The following is a 25,494-nucleotide window of genomic DNA, read 5'->3' as shown; positions in this document are numbered from 1 at the left end:
TTCGGAAATTCCAAGTCAGAATGTCCTCCAGAGGGAAAGAGTCGCCCCATTAAAAAGTTAGTCCCTTTTCAATTGTCGAAAATGATCGTGGATGAAGAACCAGAACCTCGTCAGCCGCACAGTACGGATCATTCGATCGGAAAAAGATCGACGAATGGAAGACTCGATGCACGATTTGACGAAAAAACGCTTATGCAACGAAAGGAACTGTAACCAGGGATCGTTGAAAGTAAATTGCTCGAGATCTATCCTCGTTTAAACGTGCTGAATTTCGTTTCGAAACACAGTAACCGGACGTAACTGATCGCGAGAAGCGATACGTAAGAATGACTCTCGTTCGAAAACGAAGTGTCCAATACGTAAAAATTCGATAACCGATAGTCATTGAGATTTAGCATAATTTTTGTATATTTATTCCAGGCAAAATAACATCCCACCGAAATATTTTAATACATCAGGAGTTGATTCTTTTTTGGTGCGTTCGACGAAACACTGATTTATATTTATTTGTCTTCTCGCGGTTGTAAACTGACGGAGAAAAAAGAAAAGAGCGAAGGAAGAGAAGATGTACCCTTGGGTGCTGAAAAGAAGCGTACCAAAGGTACCATTTGTTAAGAAAAACGCTTCTCGTTTCCATCTACCGTAGACTACGATTCGATACGTTTTATTTAGTAGACGCAACCGCGTGCGTTACGAAGAATTAAATATTTTTATCAATAAAAGAACAGAACGATTCTCCTTTGCTCCCAATGGCGCAAGAATGCATTTTACCTCGAACCGTTGCCCAGGGTATTCGAGAAAGGAGGTAATCGCTGCATCTGTACAAGTAAGTGTCTCACGAGTGTCGAGAACGATTGAGATGCTTAGAACGAAAGTGTCTCGCAATCCTCTCACGATCGATGAGTGTTCTTCTTACCCCTCCGAGCGTGCTAATTAAAGTTTTATATATTTCCTGGAAAATAATCACCGCGAACCGATACTTTGTACCTCCGATGGTACTCCAGGTGACATCAGGGAAAGTGGGGGTAGGTTGGTACTCTGAAAGAGTAGTTTCAGCCCCCGAGTTTGAGTTGTCGCGGTTTCAAAAACCTACGGAGCTCGATCAAAATCCGATGGTAGGGAGAAACACTTGGCGGATGTTCCTCGTTAGATCAACGAAGAGCTTTCAATCTTCGAAGTTTCGATCGAGATCAAGATTCTCTTGGTTACGAACCAGTCGAGGTACACGGAAACGATTAATCTCGAAAACGGTAGAATGGTCGTGTTCGTGTCGCGAATCTGGTCCCGTTTCACAGATGTCCTTAACAACGATGGTTTCGAGCGTCGAAGAGCGTATCCACGGCGAAATGTATCGATGAATCTTGCCGATGCAAGGGAAATTTTAGTAATCCGGGTTCACGGTGAAAACGCCCCGTTCAGCGGATTTGGAAGTTAATCCACTCCGTGATACGACCGGTGGTAAATGTAACGTGTCCATCTTACAAATTGACCGATCGAGGGTGTCAGGATGATGGATACGATTAGTCACGGATCGTCTCGTATTTCGTACCCCGTAACTTACTTACTCGATGGAGTTCAACTGCGCACTAGCAACGCGATAACTCGGTCAAACTACGTTTGATTTTCACCGGCCTTGATGCGTGTACACGTAGCCACTGGCCACTGTACAGCAAACTCCTCGGGACACCGCTCGAGCATCCACGAAAATCGACATCCTTCTTTCGTGACCACGGAAAGCACCGATCGATTTCGTTTAACGCGAACCAGGACAAAAAGAAAAGTTTCTTCGGTTCGTTTTTCATTTTTCTTTTCAACTTTACACGAATCGTTCAGATACACCTTTCTTTCAAGGTGTACGATTCCAGATGGGTTGTATCTAATATTTCGTCGGGGATAGAGAAAAATATCGAAAGAAATAGTCGAATGGTACAACGTGATACGTATTTTCTCACAAAGTTGCTTTTCTCAAAAGTGCAACGACGCATCTGCAGAATGCAGTGGAAAAACGTATTGTTGGTTTCGTTCTAGATAGGTCAATGGTGTTCGAAAAAGGATCGCGTTAACGCAAACCGGAACAAAAAGGAAGATTTCTTCGATTCGTTCTTCCTTTTCTTTTCAAGTTTCCACGAACCACTTAGGTGCATCTTTTTTTCTTGCGTTTCGTAGAGGGTATATAAATCGATGTGGGTTGCACCTCGTATTTCGTCGAAGATAAAGAAAAATGATAAACGAAACGACGAATGATACGACAGGGTACGTATTTTCTCGCGAGGTTGCTTTTTTCAAAATTGAACGACGCGTATGCAGAGTGCAATTGCATTCTTTCTCTTTCGGTGCAACTGTAAATTTCGATACGTCGATTCTTTTCGTTATTGCACGAACGAAAGTATAAAAGGGAGGTGTTCGAAAAATAATTACGCAACAAGGTATCCTAAATTTCTTAGGAAGATTACATTTCTCTGATTTACGGATCAGAGATCGTAATCGTAATCCAAACCGAATTCGATTCTCGATGATGCACGGTGAATCAAATAATAATCGGGTTATTCTTACACAATGACACTCGGTAACCCGGTTAATCCTCCTCTAGAACGAATCGTAAAGCAGCAATGCTTTAAAACCTGTAATTTGTTGGTCGCATTGTTGACTATTTATCGCTGTTTCTTGGGAATATTGTACGGTACGTGCACAAGGAGATTGCATCTGGAGTTATGGCGGGTACCGGTCATTCTGTTATACGTACACACATCCCGTTCACGCCTGAAGAGATTGTCCCTGAACGTATAGGACCCACCATAACTCCAGATGTAATCTCTTCACGCTGGTACTGTACATACCGCGGTAACACGAATGTCAACAGAATAATTATTTTCCAGATTAAAATTCCTATTAAACGAGCAGCTATCGAGATCGAGATCCGATATCGTAGATGACGTCGTTGCATATGCAATGACATTTGCAACCCGTAATTATAAATCGATAAAACTCGTGAACACTCGATAAAAAATTACATTAACCTTCATTAGCCTTTTCTAAACCGTTTTATTAATCATTTATCGACTCGATCGTAATCACTTCGCGATTAATAATTAACGAATCGATTGTCCTGCAAGATACTCATCACTCGGTATTCTCGGTCGTTGATCATTGACTCGATTATACGGTAATCATTAATCAGATTTATTGTCGATACACGCGCGTTCTTCCATTATTGAAAAAACGGACAAAGTAAGAAACTTGCGTAACGAAACTGCGATTACATCGTGCTTGAACGCATTTCGTTACAAACTAGAGAAATTACACGCTCAGGGCTGAACACGAATAACATTCTTTGACTACTAATTAAATTTCGCGAGCGCGCTCGTACAGAGTGAAATAAAATTTGTTACCCCGAAAACATCGTCAAACCGCGCTTAGTTTCGTCTTTGAAACGATTACGAATCAAGGAGTAAAGTGAAGTGATAATTCGAGAGCAGAAATTATTTTTTTTTAAAACAAAACCGTGAATTTTAAGCCAACTTCGAAATACCATTTCACGTATTGCTCCGCGTTTCGTCGAAAATTCGTATCCGTACTCTGTCCATCGCGTTGAAAGAATAATAGCTAAGTTGCGGTTGTTTCTCATCGTCCGTTGCATTCCAATATGATCGCTTTACCGACGCTGAATAATATTTTCCGATACAGCGGTCCACTCTTGTCAGTGTTTTGCTGCGTATTGTGCATCGGAATTAGATAGCCTCTGCTCGACGGAACGCGACACTGCACCGAATAATAGGGGCCACAGACGTAACGCTTTATAATACGATGAGTCGATACCGTCCATATATATGTATAGAGATTTTCCGTACATCTTACAGGAACCACGGACGCAACAATTTTTTTTTTGTACATTAATATGTTCAACCGTCGTTGATACAACCGTTCGAACTATAATTTGTCTTGCGATCTAATTTTCTAAAAATTTCAACCACATTGTACAAATTGATTTGAAAAATGAAATTGAGAAGAATAATAAATTGCTCTTTGCGTAAATGTATAATTAAAGTGTTCTCCTTGCTGTGAAATTTATTTTATCAGATATTTGGACCGCGTCGTACATTTCGGAAACAACGATAATTCCAAATGCAATCTTCTCACGCGCGTACTATACATTTTTTCGCGATAAAGAATATCGAATTTCATTAAAGTTCGTCGAACGACAGATCGTTGTGTTTACACACGGTATTTGTCCTATTTGCACCCGAGGAGATAATTCCAGATGCAATCTTCTCACGCGCGTACTATACATTTTCTCGCGATAAAGAATATCGAGTTTCGAGAGAATACGAAAAGTTCGTCGAATGACAGATTGTTGTGTTTATGGACGAGAAGAAAGTAGAAACAGGTGGTGGCACGTATCGTCGCATCTCGTCGTGTACGACCGACCGTATGATAAATCGTCGCGTCCGTGACCCCGATAACACGTGACGAACAACGCGTGCGAGTTGAATATTTTGGTGATTTGGAGACGATCGAGGTTAGCACGTATCCGTCATTATGTTTGCCACCCCTCATCGAACATCAGTGGTAGCTGGCAGGTGTTAGTCAGCTCTATCGTAGGACCATGTCGAACAGACGCACGAGCCTAATGGATACGAGGTCGATTTCACTGCAAAATGTTGGCAGCAATCGATTCGAATGAGAAATGAATCGAAATAGAACGACGCGTACATTGATTTTATAATCGTGAACAAATTGAAGCTATTTACAGTCTGCGTACACATACAATATAATATAACGTGGAAATCCAAAGTAAATAGAAAACGTGCGTTATTATTGAACCGTGTACGTTTACAACGAAAAGTAAACAGAGTATTAATAAAACAATGGAGAACATTAGTTGTACATCTTTAATGATGTATACCTTGAATATATCTGGAAAATTTTTATACACATCTCTCGTATTTAGTATTTACCAGTGTGTTATTCTAAACGATTTTAATTAACAATTTTTTACAAAGATTTGCAATATTAATAGGAGAATAATTTCATATCTATAGTAACATCGAAAGTCTCGTATCGAAATCTGCAAAGTGCAACTTTACACTGATTCCATTATACTATATTGCAGAGTTTTCTGATTGCGTTGCAAACTACGTGGAAAATATTGAACATTTTTAATCAATAAAATGTAAAAGTATGTTAAAATGACACATTTCAATTAGTAGGTTCGAACGATGAGACATTATTCGTAAGAAATTATATAAATGTATTATCAGAAATTAAAGTACCCTTTGATATCGTAATTTCCAAAAGATATTATTATAAAAAAAATTCTGTAAAATTAACAATCTCCACTTGAATTGCAATACAATTTTACACGTCTAATCTTCAATCTATACTATTACGAATTTCTTTGTTACTGAAACTGTAGAGGTAAAACGATTGCGTGTCGTATCGATCTGAGTTAGCTTTCTTACTAATCTCATTAAAAATTGATTTCAGGCTTACAATCAAGGCAGGATGTCCAATGAATCTCGAAAATTTCCCGATGGATACGCAGAGATGCCCACTGCAATTTGGTAGCTGTACGTATGCAACTTAAAAAGTTCTTGCAATTAAAAAAGTTCATTTTAAACATTTTTTCCCATTTTCCATTTTTCCATATAACTTTCGTTTATTCGATCGTTTAATAATATTATACGATATTGATTTTAACATAATTTTGAGTAACTTTGCTAGATTCAGAAGATACAAATTAGTCTGCTATCTCAAGTGCGTTTCAATTTTATAGATAAATTGTTTCAACATAAATTTGACTTTATTATTCAAATTATAGCCTGTAGCTTGGCTAATAATATCTCCAGACTCTAAATAATGTAACGAACAAGCTCCTATTTCAAACTGTTGGAAACCTATCCATTATTCTAAATCGGGCGATAATAAATCAAGAATCTTTTGCGTGCCAAAATTAAGACGATTAAATAACACATCCACGATGTGCCAACATACTCATAAAAATAAATTAATTGTCACGATAAAATACAAATATTCGCGTTTCTAATTATAATTTTTATCCATATAATATTTTACTGAGTTCATTTACTGCATTAACTATTATAGAAACATTTTTATTCAAATTATATAAAAAATTACTACATGGCAGAAAAATTTGATCAGATACCAAATTTGGCATCGACGTTCTAGACTACACATTTAAAAACACTAACCGCCAAAATAAAACTCTTTTTCTGCCTAACAACAATCCGAAAGTCGAATCACTGTATCGCCCCCAGTTTTCGAAAAACACGAGTTTTTGCAAAAAACCAGAAGTTACGAAAATAATGAGGTATTAGACGAAGAGTTAAAACGTTAGAAAGTTCCAATTAGTCCTCAAACACAGAGGAGAGTTTCTCGAATATAGTGTTGCATAATTTATCAATTGTTTCTGGTTCTAAATAGTTATAAATTAACGTCAAAGTTTAAAAATGTGCCAAAGTGTGCAGCTACTCTGTATTAATTTTGTATTTCTACGAAAAGCTCTTTAGCTAGGACGAAAACTCTACTCAGGATCGAATTCTATCGAAATTTCCGAGAAAGAAACTGCCATTAAAAACGGCGTAACGACTTACATTTCGAGGAGGCCGGGAATACATCCGTCGTCAACCCGTGTACAGCGGTTTGACGTCGTGTGTTCCGCTGCTCCCTTGTCTCGATTCGGCAGGACCGTAGCTATGCGTAATCAACGCCCATGGAAGTGTTCATTGGGGCACTGCATGCATTGGGGCATTGCATCCACTTTGTGGAAACAATGTCTAACTTCTCTTTAATATTTCAGGGTTCTGATCCTTTATTTCGTATATTTCTGTGGATACCAATCACAAAAACGTGACGTACTTCTTAATGAATTTCAATCAATGGAAATTTCATTAGTACAATACTCTAAATTCACAGCCAATTAGCTCGGTACTACCCGCGGCGAATGCTTATTGTTCGCCGCGAGTAATACCGATTACCAGGTCTCACCGCGTGGAGGTTGCTGCGAGTGGAGACCCGGAGAGAGATAGATGGAATCAAAGTTCCATCGATCTCCCTCGACACGCGGTACAAACGAAATTACTAAACTCCAGAGATAGAAGGAAACAATGTTCCTTCGATCTCCTCGTTTAGTTCTGCCAAGCAATTACATTCTGGAAAAATGAGGCAAAATTGGGAAAGACGCGACACGAACCGTGCGGTTGATCCTACTAGGTCTATCCCGTTTCTCTTCAGTGGGTCCGATTCCAGAGAAAACGAGCGACGCCATCCACTCCCCTAGAGGAGTGCCCCGTTTCTCCATCTTTACGACGAGAGGGTCTTATTTTGGCGGCTTTCGCAGGGACCGGCAAAAATGCCTGCTCCTGTGCTCGCAACATGTCCCCTCTGGAAGAAGACACACCGGAAGAGACGGCGATAGACCGTTCGGACCACCTACACGGCCGGCCACTTGCTTGTACAAAAAGCAGTGGTGACCGGGCTGAGAAACGAGGAAGCGAGCAAAATTAAGCTAAAGATTGGATAATTGCTCGGCAGATCACAGATATTCGTACATGGTGACCTTAAAACTAACTTAGTCTAAGCTTAACTAAAGATCCCCGGATGCGACGAGAATAATCTAAGAAAAATTTAAAGTCAAGGCATGATAGAAAATAGAAATGAAGTTAGTTAGTGGAAAAAAATAAACATGGAAAAACAAGTAGAAATTAAAATCAGAGAACAAATGAAATGAATTAGACAAAGAAACAATTAAAAAAAAAAAGACAGGATTGAGAGAGTGGTCGCCAGTACTGACCACCGCCTACCGGCGGCCAGTACCGGTTACCAAGGTGGGGGGTCCCCCTTCCATAAACCTAAAACGAAGAGATCCGTCCACCTCGGAGGCTCCAGGAACAATGAAATTTTAAACAACCGGGGGCTCCATATATACCCTCCCCAAGGTGACTTACCGTTTCTTTCATTGTCTTTGTCCGATCTAATCGAATATTTCAACGAATTGATGGCTTTTTAGCCATTATTTATACTAGGACATTGTTCATAATCGTCTAATGTATGGTCCTACGACGGTTGTTAATAAATATGATAAATATACATCAAAATATTGCAAAATCTGCGAAGGCGAACGATTTCGGTGAATGTTCGTTCATTTCCGCGATTGTTATCAACATTTAAGCATGTTCCGAATATTAATCGAACAATGTGCATCTTATTTATGCATTACAAATGATTAAGTAACTTATAGAAATTGATTTTGATCGAGATTCGCAGTAAAAAGTGTTTCGTAAAGTTTTTAAGCATGGAAACTAAGAATTGTCTATTTGGTACATTAATTTAACATTTATTCAATTCTCATAATTTACACAATACGTATAAAAGTTGCATTTTTTATTTGAAAGCGCCGAAATTCAATTAATCGCTTTTTTAGATAGAAAAATCTTCGTGATAAACACTTGTGAATCGATAATCGATACGTGTAGCCTTGACAATTTCGGTTGAACCTCAATGACAACAATTCCATTGCAAACAAAGAATATTTCAACGAAATGATATTTTAAGCCATCATTCATACTAGAAAGTTGTTAATAAAAGTTTAAACTATGTTCCTACGACGGTTGTTAATAATTATGATAAATAAACTTCTGGATATTGCGAAATCTGCAAAGGAGAATGCTTTCAGTGAATTTTTGTACATCGACGCGATTGTTATTAACATTTACGCATGTTCCGAACATTTGTGTTGCAGAATGAATCTTATTTATGCCTTGTAAATCATTGATTTGCCTATAGAAATTAAATTTGATCGTAAATTAAAGTAAAAGGTGGTATTCATATGTTCCTCGATTTTCGATCAACATTAATAGTTATAAAGTAATTAATGATTTATAATACACCAACAAGGTGCACATTGTCATGTTAATATTCGGAACATGCATAAATGTTAATAACAATCGCGTCGATGTACAAAAATTCACTGAAAGCATTCTCCTTTGCAGATTTCGCAATATCCAGAAGTTTATTTATCATAATTATTAACAACCGTCGTAGGAACATAGTTTAAACTTTTATTAACAACTTTCTAGTATGAATGATGGCTTAAAATATCATTTCGTTGAAATATTCTTTGTTTGCAATGGAATTGTTGTCATTGAGGTTCAACCGAAATTGTCAAGGCTACACGTATCGATTATCGATTCACAAGTGTTTATCACGAAGATTTTTCTATCTAAAAAAGCGATTAATTGAATTTCGGCGCTTTCAAATAAAAAATGCAACTTTTATACGTATTGTGTAAATTATGAGAATTGAATAAATGTTAAATTAATGTACCAAATAGACAATTCTTAGTTTCCATGCTTAAAAACTTTACGAAACACTTTTTACTGCGAATCTCGATCAAAATCAATTTCTATAAGTTACTTAATCATTTGTAATGCATAAATAAGATGCACATTGTTCGATTAATATTCGGAACATGCTTAAATGTTGATAACAATCGCGGAAATGAACGAACATTCACCGAAATCGTTCGCCTTCGCAGATTTTGCAATATTTTGATGTATATTTATCATATTTATTAACAACCGTCGTAGGACCATACATTAGACGATTATGAACAATGTCCTAGTATAAATAATGGCTAAAAAGCCATCAATTCGTTGAAATATTCGATTAGATCGGACAAAGACAATGAAAGAAACGGTAAGTCACCTTGGGGAGGGTATATATGGAGCCCCCGGTTGTTTAAAATTTCATTGTTCCTGGAGCCTCCGAGGTGGACGGATCTCTTCGTTTTAGGTTTATGGAAGGGGGACCCCCCACCTTGGTAACCGGTACTGGCCGCCGGTAGGCGGTGGTCAGTACTGGCGACCACTCTCTCAATCCTGTCTTTTTTTTTTTAATTGTTTCTTTGTCTAATTCATTTCATTTGTTCTCTGATTTTAATTTCTACTTGTTTTTCCATGTTTATTTTTTTCCACTAACTAACTTCATTTCTATTTTCTATCATGCCTTGACTTTAAATTTTTCTTAGATTATTCTCGTCGCATCCGGGGATCTTTAGTTAAGCTTAGACTAAGTTAGTTTTAAGGTCACCATGTACGAATATCTGTGATCTGCCGAGCAATTATCCAATCTTTAGCTTAATTTTGCTCGCTTCCTCGTTTCTCAGCCCGGTCACCACTGCTTTTTGTACAAGCAAGTGGCCGGCCGTGTAGGTGGTCCGAACGGTCTATCGCCGTCTCTTCCGGTGTGTCTTCTTCCAGAGGGGACATGTTGCGAGCACAGGAGCAGGCATTTTTGCCGGTCCCCGCGAAAGCCGCCAAAATAAGACCCTCTCGTCGTAAAGATGGAGAAACGGGGCACTCCTCTAGGGGAGTGGATGGCGTCGCTCGTTTTCTCTGGAATCGGACCCACTGAAGAGAAACGGGATAGACCTAGTAGGATCAACCGCACGGTTCGTGTCGCGTCTTTCCCAATTTTGCCTCATTTTTCCAGAATGTAATTGCTTGGCAGAACTAAACGAGGAGATCGAAGGAACATTGTTTCCTTCTATCTCTGGAGTTTAGTAATTTCGTTTGTACCGCGTGTCGAGGGAGATCGATGGAACTTTGATTCCATCTATCTCTCTCCGGGTCTCCACTCGCAGCAACCTCCACGCGGTGAGACCTGGTAATCGGTATTACTCGCGGCGAACAATAAGCATTCGCCGCGGGTAGTACCGAGCTAATTGGCTGCGAATTTAGAGTATTGTACTAATGAAATTTCCATTGATTGAAATTCATTAAGAAGTACGTCACGTTTTTGTGATTGATATCCACAGAAATATACGAAGTAAAGGATCAGAACCCTGAAATATTAAAGAGAAGTTAGACATTGTTTCCACAAAGTGGATGCCCCAATGAACACTTCCATGGGCGTTGATTACGCATAGCTACGGTCCTGCCGAATCGAGACAAGGGAGCAGCGGAACACACGACGTCAAACCGCTGTACACGGGTTGACGACGGATGTATTCCCGGCCTCCTCGAAATGTAAGTCGTTACGCCGTTTTTAATGGCAGTTTCTTTCTCGGAAATTTCGATAGAATTCGATCCTGAGTAGAGTTTTCGTCCTAGCTAAAGAGCTTTTCGTAGAAATACAAAATTAATACAGAGTAGCTGCACACTTTGGCACATTTTTAAACTTTGACGTTAATTTATAACTATTTAGAACCAGAAACAATTGATAAATTATACAACACTATATTCGAGAAACTCTCCTCTGTGTTTGAGGACTAATTGGAACTTTCTAACTTTTTAACTCTTCGTCTAATACCTCATTATTTTCGTAACTTCTGGTTTTTTGCAAAAACTCGTGTTTTTCGAAAACTGGGAGCGATACGATGATTCGACTTTCGGATTGTTGTTTGGCGAGTGTGGCTCTTCAATGACTATCCATTGGTTATTGGAAGACAAAAATCATGTCGAATAGAGTAATTAATACGTATCAAAATTCACACGTGTTGTTCGAAAATTGTTAACAATTTAATTGGGTTTCGTAAAACTGGATATGAATACCATTCGTCGTGTTAGAAAAATGTTGTTTCCCTACCCCGGAGACACCTACGTAATTGTCGATCCTTTCCACGAATGTGTCGCTAGAAAAGAGGAAGATTTAAGAACCGTAACAGATACGTACCGCTCCCTCGAGTGACTTTCCGCCGAAGAAGAGAAGTGACGCTCGCTCGCGAACGAATTCGACGCCTTTTACGACTCCTCTGCGACATTCCAGCAAGAAATATTCTCTTGATTGCAGTCGGTTACACGAAGCGAGACGTGATCTACAAATGGAACAGCGCGCGACAGGTAGCAATCGCCGAGGACATGAAATTATCCCAATTCGATCTGGTTGCCAATCCGACTGCGAATTATTCCTCATTACCGACCCCTTCGCATGGTAAGTCAACGCTGTTTCCACTGACAAAACGTACAATTTAGTCGATAAATCGTGTAGAAATTGTTAACAAAAAATTGATTAGTCAGACTAATTTTAGAAACTCATAAACCGGTAATATTCTTCTAGTCGTGCACGTAAATCGCTTAAGTTAATTTTCATTCCCCGTATTATTCATTTCGATTAATTCGTTTCTATGTTTTCTCGAGTTAAGTCGCATTTATGTTTGCAACCTCTAAAAAAAGAAAGGATCCTTGAAAGGTCAAATTTTTTACCTCCATAAAAGTATAGACGTCTCCGCTACTATATTTCTTCGACACAATAGGCCGTGAATAGATACACAAGTGGGATCAAATTTCATTCGCTAAGGAAATTTGAAATTTTTATATTTGTCATGGTATCTTTTTGGGAGTATTTTGAAAGAATTTGAAACGAAGTTGTGTACAGGAAAAATGTAAGAATATAAAAATTGTTACTTCGAATCGGTGTATTAAAATGCTATAATGCGAGACTCGTTCGCTATTAGTCTATCTCGCTCGCTCTCATCTATCGGACTCGTTGAAACTCTCCGAGCGGATTTTTCTGATTTTTAACCAAAAGTTAAGATACGTCTTTTCGATAAATGCTAACCTAGAAAGGAAATAGTCGTTCAAAAGTTAGTTGGAAAATTATTCAAAAATTTGAAACGAATACATCGAACAATCTGTCGACGAGAATCCGAAACGCAAATCGGGTTCGTCCGATTTCCTAGATGAGAAATGGTCTGATTCCACTTCCTATTCTCAACATAGAATATTCATTGGTCGTACCTCTATACCGCAAATCTAATATCCGCCCTCGAAATGCACCGAAAACGAGGAAGCAGGATAACTATCGTAAAGTAATCGCAATCTCTCGCGAAACGACGTATTAAGTATCTACGTTTCAATTTAGTTAAATATCGTAGTATTGTATACTCTTTCGTCGACAACAAACCACGGATCAGAATTTCGAACAATTTAAGGAAATATTTCGATCCAGATATCCCAACAAATCGATTCTTAAATTAGTAGATTTATCGAAAGACTCTTTGAAAATATATTTTAAAGAAAGTATTAAGGCAACATTCGTAAGAGATGTACACGGTCGAAGCTGTACAATTTACAGAGATTTATTTTGTACCATTTACAATTTTAAATCGAATAAACGATTATATTTAATTTACGTTCAAACGCTTCTACGAGTTGTTTTTTCTGCACTTGTAATTTACAAAAAATGTAGAAAATATATGGGAAATTCATCTCGCTGAAGCAAGTACTCGTAGATCGACAGTAACATATTAAACGTAAGTGTTCTACATCGATCGTTACGTACCTTTTGACTAAACGAAAAGCTTCGCACTCTTTTTTCTCGAAACGAAGTTTTTTGAATCGGAGACACGAATGTCTGAAACTACGAGATCGATTGACTCGCGTCTTTGCGCACGTTTAAAGCGAGTGCTCCGCTAGCGTTTGAACCAGTATTACGTCCACATCTGTAATACCCAGTATATTTCCACGACTTGGAAAAATGATAAAATTATCGCTTAAAATCGTATTTTATATTTTCGAAGACCACCATTTCGTTAAACATAATTTTATCGTTTCAAATTCGCAAACTATTACCTCGAAATTGACTGTCTGGACTGTCAAAATATACTCTTAACTCGAATAGTAAATATCAAGAAAGCGAATAAGTTTTTGTTCGTCATTAGCAAACGATACGATTTCAAATTGAAGAGAGATAGTTCGCGCGATACACTTGATGGAAAAGAATGGTTGTGCATCCATTAAATCGAAGGACACTATCAAAATGTACTCCTTCGAATAGAGAACAACGTACGTTCGATAAAGTAAAAGTGGAGAAGGATAAATGGAAGTTCGATGTCTTCGCGAGAACAAATTGAAGGTGTACTACGTGAGAGAATTTTCGATACCACGATGAGAATGTTGGTTAGACGACCAAATGTAAAAAATTCATTACTACCGTTGCAAAGTGTGCACGTTATTGGAACAGTTTAATTTTAGTAAAAAAAAGTAAAGGAATTTCAATTCCGAAAGTAATAGAAAATAAGAAACGAACTTCGATTGTTACACACGTGAAATAATCTTACAATACCTTTGATCATTTTTCTATAACTGTATTTCATTTTCACGGTCGACATTTTTTCAACCCTGACGGCTGCTTCGATGAAATTACAGATGTCCAATAATCGTGTTTTCTGAATCGATGTTCCGATTATCGCTTATCAATAGCACTATCCGATATCGTTGCAATTGTCCCTTTCGAACTTCGATGGTTTTTAACTTGACGTCACAATTATCGGTTATTGATACCAATACTCGAAAATTAATCCGAGTAAGGGAAGTTTTAAATACGAATACATTAACGACATTTTGAATCGTATCCCTTTCCAGGGTATACTATACAAACTCGTGTACCGCCCAATAATTTCTTTTTCCACGTTTGTGATAGAAATCACTCGAATGAAATTTCGTTAAATATAATATTTTCCCAATTCCGGATCAATCCGGACCGAACAGCTCCGGGGTTAACGATCGTTTCAACGGTTTGAAACCGTTCGATGGAAATTGTCAAAAGGATATAACGAACGAGGGGGTGGTGGCGGTGGCGAAGGTACGTGGAAAAAGGAAACCGTTGAATTCCAGTTGGAATCTGATTAATGACGCGGTACTCCGGGAGACCCGAAGAAAAAGTATAGGGGAAGAGGTGTATCGCGTTGGGCGTCGTTGCAGGGCAAAGTGCATCCACGGTGCCAAGACTCGTCCGGATCGGGGAAGCTGGCGCGAAAGATAGAAAACGGTGCTCTCTAACGACTGGAAAGGAACTCGATTGGAAAGTTTCGCCGGTTACGGATTCACCGGTATACCATCGCGAAGAAATGATGCGGCCCGGAAGTGGCAGGGTGGAACGAAGCGGGCCGGAAGTGGCGGGCGAATCGAAAGAGGGGTGAGGTCGAAGGAGTGTGGCGAGCGAAACGAGGGAAACTGGAGGCGCGAGAAAACGAGAGACACGAGGAGAAGAGCGAGAGCTGGCGGATGGGTGGGTGGGTCTTCGCGTTGAAAGTTCCCAGCGAGAGAAACGACGACTAATTGCAGCATCCTACGCCGGAAAGACCCCGTTCCACTCGCGTTTCCATTGTACCGTCGTTCCTCGCGGAAGACGTCGAGTCTCGCGCCGTGACTCGGACTTTTTAATTGGATTAGCATCGATTAACACTCCCGCGAACAAGCCTCGTCGCGGCTACCACTCGTGATTGCGCGTTTAGGGACGTTTGTCGTGTTTCACGATGGACATCCGTCATTCGTACGGCCGTGTTCCTCGTACGCGCGTTCGTCCACGCGAACAAGCTCGCGCGTCACGCGAGTGTCGGCGATCTGGGCTCCCGAGCGGGGAAAAAGAAAGAAGAGGATAGAACGGGTAAAACTTGGGTTTTAAGTTACCCCTGAGGTGAAAGTAACCGGGTAGTTGTGAAAAAAAAATATTTACGCGAAAGTTTCGAACAGGGAGACAAACCTGGAGGTACCTCGAGGGATACACTCCGGGGGGGTGATCAATTGTTACGAATTTACGAATCTTACGGTGTTTACTTCGTGGGAACAATTTCTGGCGAATTAGGGATAGAGTTTAGGGTATCGTGGGAGAATTTATTATCGTAGGACGTGGTATTAAAATGAGATTAATTGTATAAACGAAGAATTCTCGTATAAAATTAAACCGATCCTCTTTGAAGGAACATCGATATGAAAACACTGATTCACACCAAAATTGTTATCTGAACGTTTTCGAGATCGCTGATTACCTCAAATCTGAAACGAAAACGAAACGGTAGACCCGGGTCATTGCTGGGAACAAAATAGTAGACCGAGTTTGTGCACGGATTGTCGAATCTACGTTTTATTTCACGGTATTTAAAGTGGTTCGTCCACTGTGTCCCTTCGAGCGAGTTTCTCCCGAGAATGTTTCTCGTCGATGGAGGCTGCGTTTTAAAATCGGATAATCGCTCTCGAACGCGGTCTCCATCGGCGAGAAATATTCTCGAGAGGAACTTGGTGACAGTTTTACTCTCAAATAGACACGTAGCTCGAGATCAACGTTTGCTCCGTGCACGCGCAAGTGTCGAGCGTTATACCATCGTTTCTGTTCGGGCAGCAAATGGAAACCCGATGGCGAGTGAAAATAACCGCGGTAAATCCGTTGAAACGGAAGCAAAAGTAAATTATGAGATCTAATGAATTTAACGGTGGACGGGCCGTACCGCGCGGCGTCGATTTTAGATCGATGAAAACGCTTCTATCGGGAAACGAAACGTTCCCGTAATGCGCATTGTTCCCTCGCTAAATGAGATTCTAAACAAATTATACGGGACGATTCGGCTCGCTCGACGGCCTAAATCAACTCGTTAACCGTTCAAATTACGAGGAAATAATTCGTGCGAAGATTGCACGTTATCAAGGAAGGTGTACACCGCCATTCTAATGTACGGGGACAACGATAAAATCTACTTCCGTTTAATGATACTCACGTGGCGAGAGAACGATCAGTTTGGATAGATACCGATGCTCGGTTCTTTCGATTTATCAGAAATTGGGAAAGACCGATCGGTTGCGTACACTGCGAGAATAAAATAATATTACAACGGAAACTTATTATTTTTTATACGATTTTTTCAAACGGAACAGCTTATGTTTCAGACTGAAATTTGAAATGCCATTAATGGAAAAGTATTAAGAATCGAACGAGATCGAAAAGTTAATAGTAATATTACTAGAACGTGTATCTTGTACGTTTACAATCTAATACAAATGATACTCTAATATTGATATTTCATTTTGGACAAATGCACGTATTCTCCACGAATGTAGCATACGTTTTCCACATTTGCGTACCAATGAACAAAATCTGCGGTATAGTAGTTACCTTTGAAAAGATATCGTAAAACGTCGAACATAAAACTATCGATAGATAGTACGAAACCGGTAAAAGTGACTCGCTTAATTTAGTTCGGTCCAGTTTTAGCGATCGTACGAATTCGTTAACGCGTTAGAAACCGATAAAGATGAAATTCAACAATGGTGGAACGCTAGATACGATCCCGGGTTTATGGAGCGTATGACGAAAATGCTGTGAGAGCAAAACGTGTATGGGCGGAAAAATATTCCGTTTCAGATCGGCCATCGCTACGTTTCTAAGGCTGTGTAAAATTCTTGGGAAAACTTTTCGTAACACTGCTACGTAATTAATAATAGTAACAGTAATAGCGATGACAACGACAACAAGGAGAAATCTCTGTACCAATCGTCTACTATAATTCTCTTCCGTTTAATATACTTCATTTATCGCATAAATTTGTATTTTTTTATACTTTTCTCAACATCAACACCTCATCGTCCTTCCACCGTTACTTTCTTCACCTCGATCTGTCCATTATTTATCGCTATTATTCTTATATCTCCATTCGCACGTTCTCTTCTTGAGTATATTTTGAGACCAGGTTTGGAAACAACGCTTCGACAGTATCTCGCGCGCTTCGTTTTCTTTTCACTCGTCTCTTACGGTAAACGAATGTATAATAAAAGCATTGAATAAATAAAGTAAGTGAAAAAAAGAAATACACGATATTCACAGCCGAAAAGGTACATGCTAAATTTGATTCTAAAATGGGTCCAATGTGTTACTGGATGCTACAAATATTGCAAAAATTGGCGAACAGATACATGCACGTGTGTAAAGATTAAGTTGAAACGATGATGGATGATTCGAGATAAAGGTTCCGGTCGCATATTCGAGGGAGGAAAAAGTAGGAAGTGAATGAATATCGTGAGATGCGAGATCGAAGTTGTAGTAATGTACCGCACGAGAAAGAACCACAGAACTTTAGCGATGTGAAAGATAGAAATGGACGAAAGGGATTCAGTTCGTATGCAATAGGTGTTGTCAGGGTGAAATACGAAATTGAGATGTATTATACAGGAAGATGTGTCCGAATAGAGGATTTTACGAGCTAAATAACAAAGAATCCATCTTTGTATTGGATCACTATTGGTAAAATTTGGTACTACGAGTAGGGAGAATATTTTTTTCCTATACTATGTAAGTAGAAAATTTGTCAAAGCACGTTATAGGTAACTCAACACCGTAGAAATCCTATATGTATTTACGTTAAGGTCGAAAATCTTTACGAAAAACTTGTCCTTATAATTCGTTATAATTTATTTTGCTTTTAGTATTATTTTTTTTTTGTTTCGTTTTAGAATGCAACTGTGTAACGATTAGAGGTGCGTAACAAATTCTTGGTTATATTCAAGGTATCGTCTGATTTTAGCCGATTATTCGATGCTGCTGGTATACTTTCATCTACAAAGACACATGGGTAATTTTCTCATACAAGTATACGGGCCCTGTGTTCTACTGGTGGTTCTCTCATGGGTGTCCTTTTGGTTAAATCGAGAAGCCACCGCTGATCGCGTGTCACTCGGTAAGTTTGAAATTCAATCTAGCTTCACGATAGAATATCGTATACTTTCGAATTAAACAAATCGTTGGTTACCAGCCATTCATGGTCAACGAAAACCATTGTATCCGTGTGTAAATATTTAATGTAGAAATTCGTTCCCTTTTGGTGGAACGCCTTTCAAATAGTTTCGAAAAACCAACCGCGTGTTCGACAAAGTAAAAGAACTTCGGAAAAATTCATCTCTCCGTTGATACATTCTTGTGCGATCTTGTCTTTCGAAATGGTATTTCCACGCAAAACGATAACAACGATGAATGTTCCATCACGAAGAACGACAAGAAACCGGGCTATACGAATTTGTTTAAGGAATAACGACTGTGTTGACGATGACATTTTTGGGATTGGAGGCCCGTACCGATTTGCCGAAAGTTCCTTACCCCACTGCCCTAGACTTCTTCGTCTTCCTCTCGTTCGCGTTCATTTTCGCCACCATTATACAATTCGCGGTGGTCCACTACTTTACGAAGTACGGCTCCGGGGAGTGTTATTTCAGCTCCGATCTGAGCGAAAGCGAGAGTTCCAGCGACGAAGAGGAACCGCCTGCACAACCGTTGAAGAAAGAAACGGTAACTTTTATTCTTACTTCTTTCCATTTTGCACACTTTCGTCGGAGGGTCCTTTGTCGAGAAAAACTAACATTTTTAATCCAATCGCGATTACACGCGATACATTTTTTTTCTTTTAAACGTTACAACGAGTAAAATGTATTACCTAAAGTTTGAATCGTTATTTTAGAAACACTATTAAAATATATTCCTAAAGTTTGAATGAAATTTTAAAAACGCAAGCATTACTTTAGAAACACACCGTACATTACGATACAATTTTCCATTTATTTTACGAGTCACGAACAAATAGAGCCCTTCCACTGCTCGGTCTCGTAGATGTTAAAGGTAGAAAGAGATAACGGTATCTCGTTTATCGTCGATCGTATCGAAAATCTATGTAAAATGGTAAAGTTTTTTCAATTCAATTTTCGATCATTTTCGTTACGTACATATTTTCTGTAAAAGCAACGATAAACGAAATACACCGCATCGTACGTTTTGGCGTAAAAATCCCTAACAAGGGAAAAAGCCAACCGTCGATTTCAACGTGCTTTTGCAGGATGATTTCGAGTCTAGCTCGGCTTGCAGTAATAAATAAATGTTCGAGCGCACTTGGAAAGCTATTCGTACGTATCGTTCGAAGCACGCTTCCTAAGGATTTGCGCGAAACTCCATTATCTTGGCACCGATCCACGCTCATATCGAGCCTGATTTCTATTTCTGGTAAGAATTGAAACCGTTGTTCCGCCAACGAGACAATCTATCAGATACCGGTATATACTGCGTCGCGTATCCGCTTGACTGTTGCACGTATGCACTTCCGGAAAGTTCGACCATTCGAGGATGCGTGCCTGTACTTTTATTTCGAAATTCGTGAAAAATAACGAAGTTGTGAAATATTTTTGAAACCACAATGGGTAATGTCGACCATAATAGGAAACTGTCAAAATTTCTTGAAAAGTAACGAATCTATCGGTTCAAATTTGTACAATACATTCCCAGATACAACGAGATTGTAAATTTTTCATTTACTTTCATTTTACGCTGAAATTTACGTCGAAAATGAAACCTTTGAATATATATAATCGTACGTTGTTACGTTGCAAACTGTAAATTATTAGATCGCAGAAATTTGTTCTCTCGGATATTTCCAGCGATGAAAAACTTTACGAGGGCGGAACAATTTTTTTCATCGATTTCGACGACAAACGATCGAAAATTAATACAATATCTTTGAATCGTTCTTATATTTATTTTACTTGGTTTTCGGTACGTTGATAAATCGGTATAGAGAAGAAAAGGAAAAAAAGAAATTACCGAGCTGTATAAATTGCAAAGATGACCTTACTTTAACGACCCGGCACCCTGGTTATCCTCCTTAGTGAAGAGGATGATCTAGAAACCGAGAAGTGTTACGTAATCGCGGTACCGCGAAACGACGGATACGATCGCGCAGCTTCATCCGTTTTCCGTTTTGGCACCGAGTCACGGTTATTTACGAGTTGAGTTTTCCTCCGCGTTTACGTATCGTTCTACATTCAGAAATAAAGTTGCAGGCTTGCCACGGCATACAGATCCGTCAACGGTGAATCAGACTTAACGAATGAAAGCGTGGCGTGCTCTCCGCTGCTCGAATATGAATTGCATATAAGGAACCAATAGGAAAATATTACGAACAACGAAGCACGATCCTGGACACGTTAATTTCCATAGAAGAGAGAACGTATGCGGCGGAAGGATTAGCATTTAAAGAGGAACGTATAAAAAGGAACGAGGAGCACGAATCGAGATGTTCTCGCGTTAGATTCGAAAAACTGCTCCGATTGGACTCGTTTAGAAGTAGCTTCGATCGTTTCGAGAACGAATGTATTTTCTTCGAAAGGAACAAAAATTAGCATCTCTTAACCGATACCGTGACGCGTATCGAACTTTAGGTGAACATCGAGTAAATATTCCTTCCTTCGCTTCGATAATAATCACGAATGGAACAATGACTCGCATAATTTTCGAAAATCAAGTCCACCGATTATCAATACGCGAAGCACGGGCGGAGAATTTTTTTTTTTTTTTTTTTTTTTTTTTTTTTTTTTTTTTTTTTTTTTTTTATCGAAGCTGATCGAACTCAAACGGGCATTTCGAAGAGAACGATGAATAGAATACAATGGGACGAGATGGGCTTTGTTTTCGTATATTCTTGGAAATGACGATCGCTCGAATCGAAGAAACGCAAACAACGAACGGGGATAAACTCCGTTCACGAATCCGAGCAACGAATACTACCGATAGCCGAGACGTTACCGTACAATCATAGTAATTGCTCGATCCTTTCGAGTGAAAATTATATCGGTCTCTTCTTTTCATTCGTCGACGGCTGACGTAATATCTTTAAACCCCGATACATTTTTCAAATCATCTTCGAGCAAACGAAAACATCCGTAACGAAAAAGTATACGATACAATCGTAATTATTGTATTGTAACTCTGGAAATTATTATCAAGAACAAGTATTAATTTATCCTTCTAAACAATTTCTTGAAACTCGTGAAACGTTACCTTATTAGTATTTTAAGCGTCGGAGTTATTTAATCGCTATTTAATATTCTCCTTTAGAGCGTGGTACATGTTTGTTCGAATCTGTACCAAAGATACCACTAATTTCATAAATACACAATCGAAATTTCGTTATGCTGTAAAATCCCCGTGTCTACAATTTTGTACGCTTCCCACAAATACGGAGATTCTACTCCTATGGGATGTGACCGTCTAGACCGCCTAAATGTGGGAATCCCAAATAGCCATTAAACGGAACAAGAGACTAATCCCGTTGTCCCTCTGTCGTCAATTTGCAAAGAACTTACTTTTCGTTGTACTTTTTTTTCGTTACGAATATTTCTCTTGATCGAGAACGATTTAAATATCGTCGTCGACGAATGGAAGAAAAGGCAAACGTTGGCCATTTTTCGACCTCGGAGACGCGAGAGCTCCCTTAACACATTAACGATACTCTCAAGAGCACGTAACCTTGGAGTCGAAACGTTATTCGGAATAATAAATGCGCAAATACTTTGGAAATGGTTATTGCAGGGTATTATAAGCTTTTTCGCGTAGAATCGTGGGATAATTTGTTACGGTAGGACGTGGTATTAAAATGGATTTCCTTTTGTGTACCAAAAGTAGACTTATTCGTTAGGAGATTAATAATACAGACGAAGAATTCCCGTATAAAACTAAACTAATCCTCTTACAAAGGACAATTACATAGACGAAGAAATCCCGTATAAAACTAAAGAAATTTTCGCACTACCTTACGATAGTGGACATCGCTTTTGAGACGATGGTACAAAAGGACAAAAGACACCTGTTCTAAGCTTGCTTTCCAAGCAAGGAAAATTCCGATACCGCGTAATGTTACACAATTTATAAAAAAAAAGAACGATCGAATTTTCAATTCGAAAGATCAAGTTCCCGCGAGTAATCGTTTTAAACGAAGGTGAACTCGGTTGCAGATGGCGCAGGTCCACAAGAAATCACCAGACACACCTGTGGACCCGGGACATCCCAGTCGTAGTTTCACGATGAACGAGGACGGTATGATCGAAGTGATACCGTTGGCTGCGATTCCAGCGCCCAGCAGGGATCCAGGACTCGGTCATTGGCAGATGTCCTGTATGGCCTATACACCGCCACCACCGCGACAACCGCCACCGGTGAGGAAGACAACCGGTAGGAGACGACGCAGGAGAACACCGAGGTACAACTCGGTGTCGAAGATCGATCGCGCGAGCCGTGTCGTTTTCCCTCTGTTCTTCCTCGCGATAAACGTCTTCTATTGGTACGCGTATCTGAAGAGGAGCGAGCGTATAAACTACTACAACGCGAACTCGAACGGCACGTGAGACCAGCCGGTGATCGATTGAAAAGGTATTACGATCCCGTCGGGGGAAACTCGAGAAAACGTCCGTCATCTTGGTCGACCAATCTACAATAATTTAAACGAACATGTACGTAAAAACAAAACACGAATTATTTTCATCGTCGTGGACGGAACGATAACGAGGCTTTGCGACGAACGAACGAAGCTTTAGGCGAGCACGATGGCTGACCTTTGTTCAACGATGCACCCGGCCATTTGTACGAGTGTACCAGGTGGTATCGAAACGTTTTCAAGCTGTAGAGAAAAACAAAAAAACGACCAACCTGAACGTATAGCCAGCCCACTTATCGAAGTAGTCGTCTTTTGGTAGACGATGCAAAGGTAGGTCCCGACGATTCCGTCATTGTTGGAACACCTTTTCGGAAGTCTTTCGAGTCCTCTTTCTTCGCGCGGTTCGACACAATCTTCGTCCACTTCCTGAATCGCGACCGTGCCAAATCCACGCCCTTTGAGCTTTGTCTTCGTTCCAAGGGAAACGAAACCCCTCGCTCGTTCTCCCGGTACGATGTACCATTCGTGACTTCGTCTTCGGTGGAACGAAGACGAGGTTCAAAAATTTGACACAGTTGGCAAGCTTCGAGAAGAGACGAAGTGTCGCGTTCCGCGGTACCAGAGATAAGGGTTCCCGTGAACTTTCTACCGATGACAGAACCACTGGGATCGATTCACAGGAGGACTACTTCGAGAGGAAGGATGGCTGCTGAAGGGCTCAAATTGGTTTCTCATCTTTTATAGAGTCGGTTTGGACTTCCTTTTTTTTACAACGGCTACCAAAGGGCTCGGGTTAGCGTATCAATTTTTATAGAGTCGGTTCGAACATTTTTTTTTGTACAATGGCTACCAAAGGGCTCGAGTTAGCGTGTCAATTTTTACAGAATCGATACGGACATTTTTTTTTTAGACAATAGTTACCAAAGTACTCGAGTTAGTGCGTCAATTTTTATAGAATCGATACGGACATTTTTTTCTTTTAAACAACGGTTACCGAAGTACTCGAGTTAGTTCGTCGAGTTGATTCTTCGCGTTCGTTAATCGACTGCAGAAATATTAGAAAAATGACCGTCGAACTCTGCCCGAAGGTAGATATCAAAACTGTTATTAACAAAGGAATACACGGTTACATTTTGCCATCATCGAGCGTTCATGCAACATCCCAGGTGTTCAGTCTGTTTCAGAGGATTAACACTCGCCACCCGTATGTTTGTGGGAGAACAAGTTTTAAGTACAAATGATGTGATGTGTATGATAAATATATTAAAAGCTGTTTTAAATTCCTATTGAATGTAAATTATGTTCAGCGAAGAAAACCGAGTCGCGGTAATATTGAGCCAGTACGTTCGGTTCCAAAATGTATGCGTTTGCCAATTGAGAAATGCGGAATATGTTTTAACCTTTAGAGGAACGTTTAGCGAACGATGATAGAAGAATCAAATAATAATGCGTATTAGGTGCGACAATAAAAACCAATTTTAAAAACAGAGGCCTTGTCATTTATTACGTATTATTATTTATGTACTTTGGTGGACCTATCGTGGAAAATAATTCCATAAAGTGTTCGTACCTTGATGAACTTAATTGTTGAAATTTTTTAAAATGTCCCTTCATTGGATCACAACAACGATCCATTGTCCAATATTTTTCGAAGGGTACTTACTTCTGGAAGTTATCAAATACATTTATATTATTTATATTATAAATGCATATTAAATATTCATTTTATTCAATGTTAGATATTTTCAATATTTTCAGTTCTTCGTTAATTCCAATGAAAGTTTTTTTTTTTTTTCTTACCGAGCACATGTTTCCACAGATATTATCCCAACGAATGAAACAAGCATAACGGCATCATTAATTTTGACCTCGATCTTCTAATCTCAATCTCAAATATGAAAAATCTCTTTCGCACACTGCTACATACCACCGATCATCGCGGGGAACAAATCACGTTCTTCTTTGCTATCGTAATGGATACGCGAAATCGAATCACGTTTCTCGAAAATTGCACAATTAATATTTTAATTTTGGCAACAGTCGTGCGACGAGCTAACCCAGAAACAGACGGCACAAGTGCCGAAGGAATCTGTTCAGTTTTTCGTGTTTCGACATCTCGATTTTTAAACAGACAAAAATTAGATTTCGCGTTCCGTGAGGGTACAATTTGTTCGACTATCGTTTAACGATATCTCTGATTCGATATATCGAGATTTGATGTACCGATTCCGCATAAATCGATCGATTCGTTTCCAAAAATTCGTCTCTTGTCTGGTTCAATATGCTTAATTGTAAATCGTCGAACTTTTTGTTTCTTAAAATCATCTTATCCTTGAATTGAGTGTTTCCTTATTGAATTTGATCATTTCTGAGAGAAAGGTCCGATTAAATGTTTCTTCCCTTGTATTTATAACCGAAAAATATCGACTCGAGTATCGCTAAAATTCGCTTCAACGACTGACGGAACACCGAATACAAATGGACAGACATCTTGCGGTTAAACAGGTAGGACTACGTTC

The 25,494-nt window shown here is 39.3% G+C and overlaps 1 protein-coding gene across 1 annotated transcript in view; it reads left to right on the top strand.

Moving 5' to 3' along the window:
- Grd (GABA-gated ion channel) overlaps nt 1-24,502 on the top strand; it is a 66,088-nt gene extending 41,586 nt beyond the window's left edge. Inside the window, exons 5-9 of the mRNA XM_076325095.1 lie at nt 5,485-5,567; nt 11,809-11,949; nt 18,311-18,463; nt 18,809-19,068; nt 22,557-24,502. Of these exons, the coding sequence (XP_076181210.1) occupies nt 5,485-5,567; nt 11,809-11,949; nt 18,311-18,463; nt 18,809-19,068; nt 22,557-22,946 (1,027 nt within the window). The 3' untranslated portion in view covers nt 22,947-24,502. The remainder of the gene's footprint in view (nt 1-5,484; nt 5,568-11,808; nt 11,950-18,310; nt 18,464-18,808; nt 19,069-22,556) is intronic.
- Nucleotides 24,503-25,494: the final 992 nt, after the last annotated feature.

The sequence above is a fragment of the Ptiloglossa arizonensis genome, chromosome 13 (assembly GCF_051014685.1).
Source record: "Ptiloglossa arizonensis isolate GNS036 chromosome 13, iyPtiAriz1_principal, whole genome shotgun sequence".
In the NCBI taxonomy this organism is placed as follows: Eukaryota; Metazoa; Arthropoda; class Insecta; order Hymenoptera; family Colletidae; genus Ptiloglossa; species Ptiloglossa arizonensis.
This window is presented reverse-complemented; position numbering and strand designations above follow the sequence as displayed.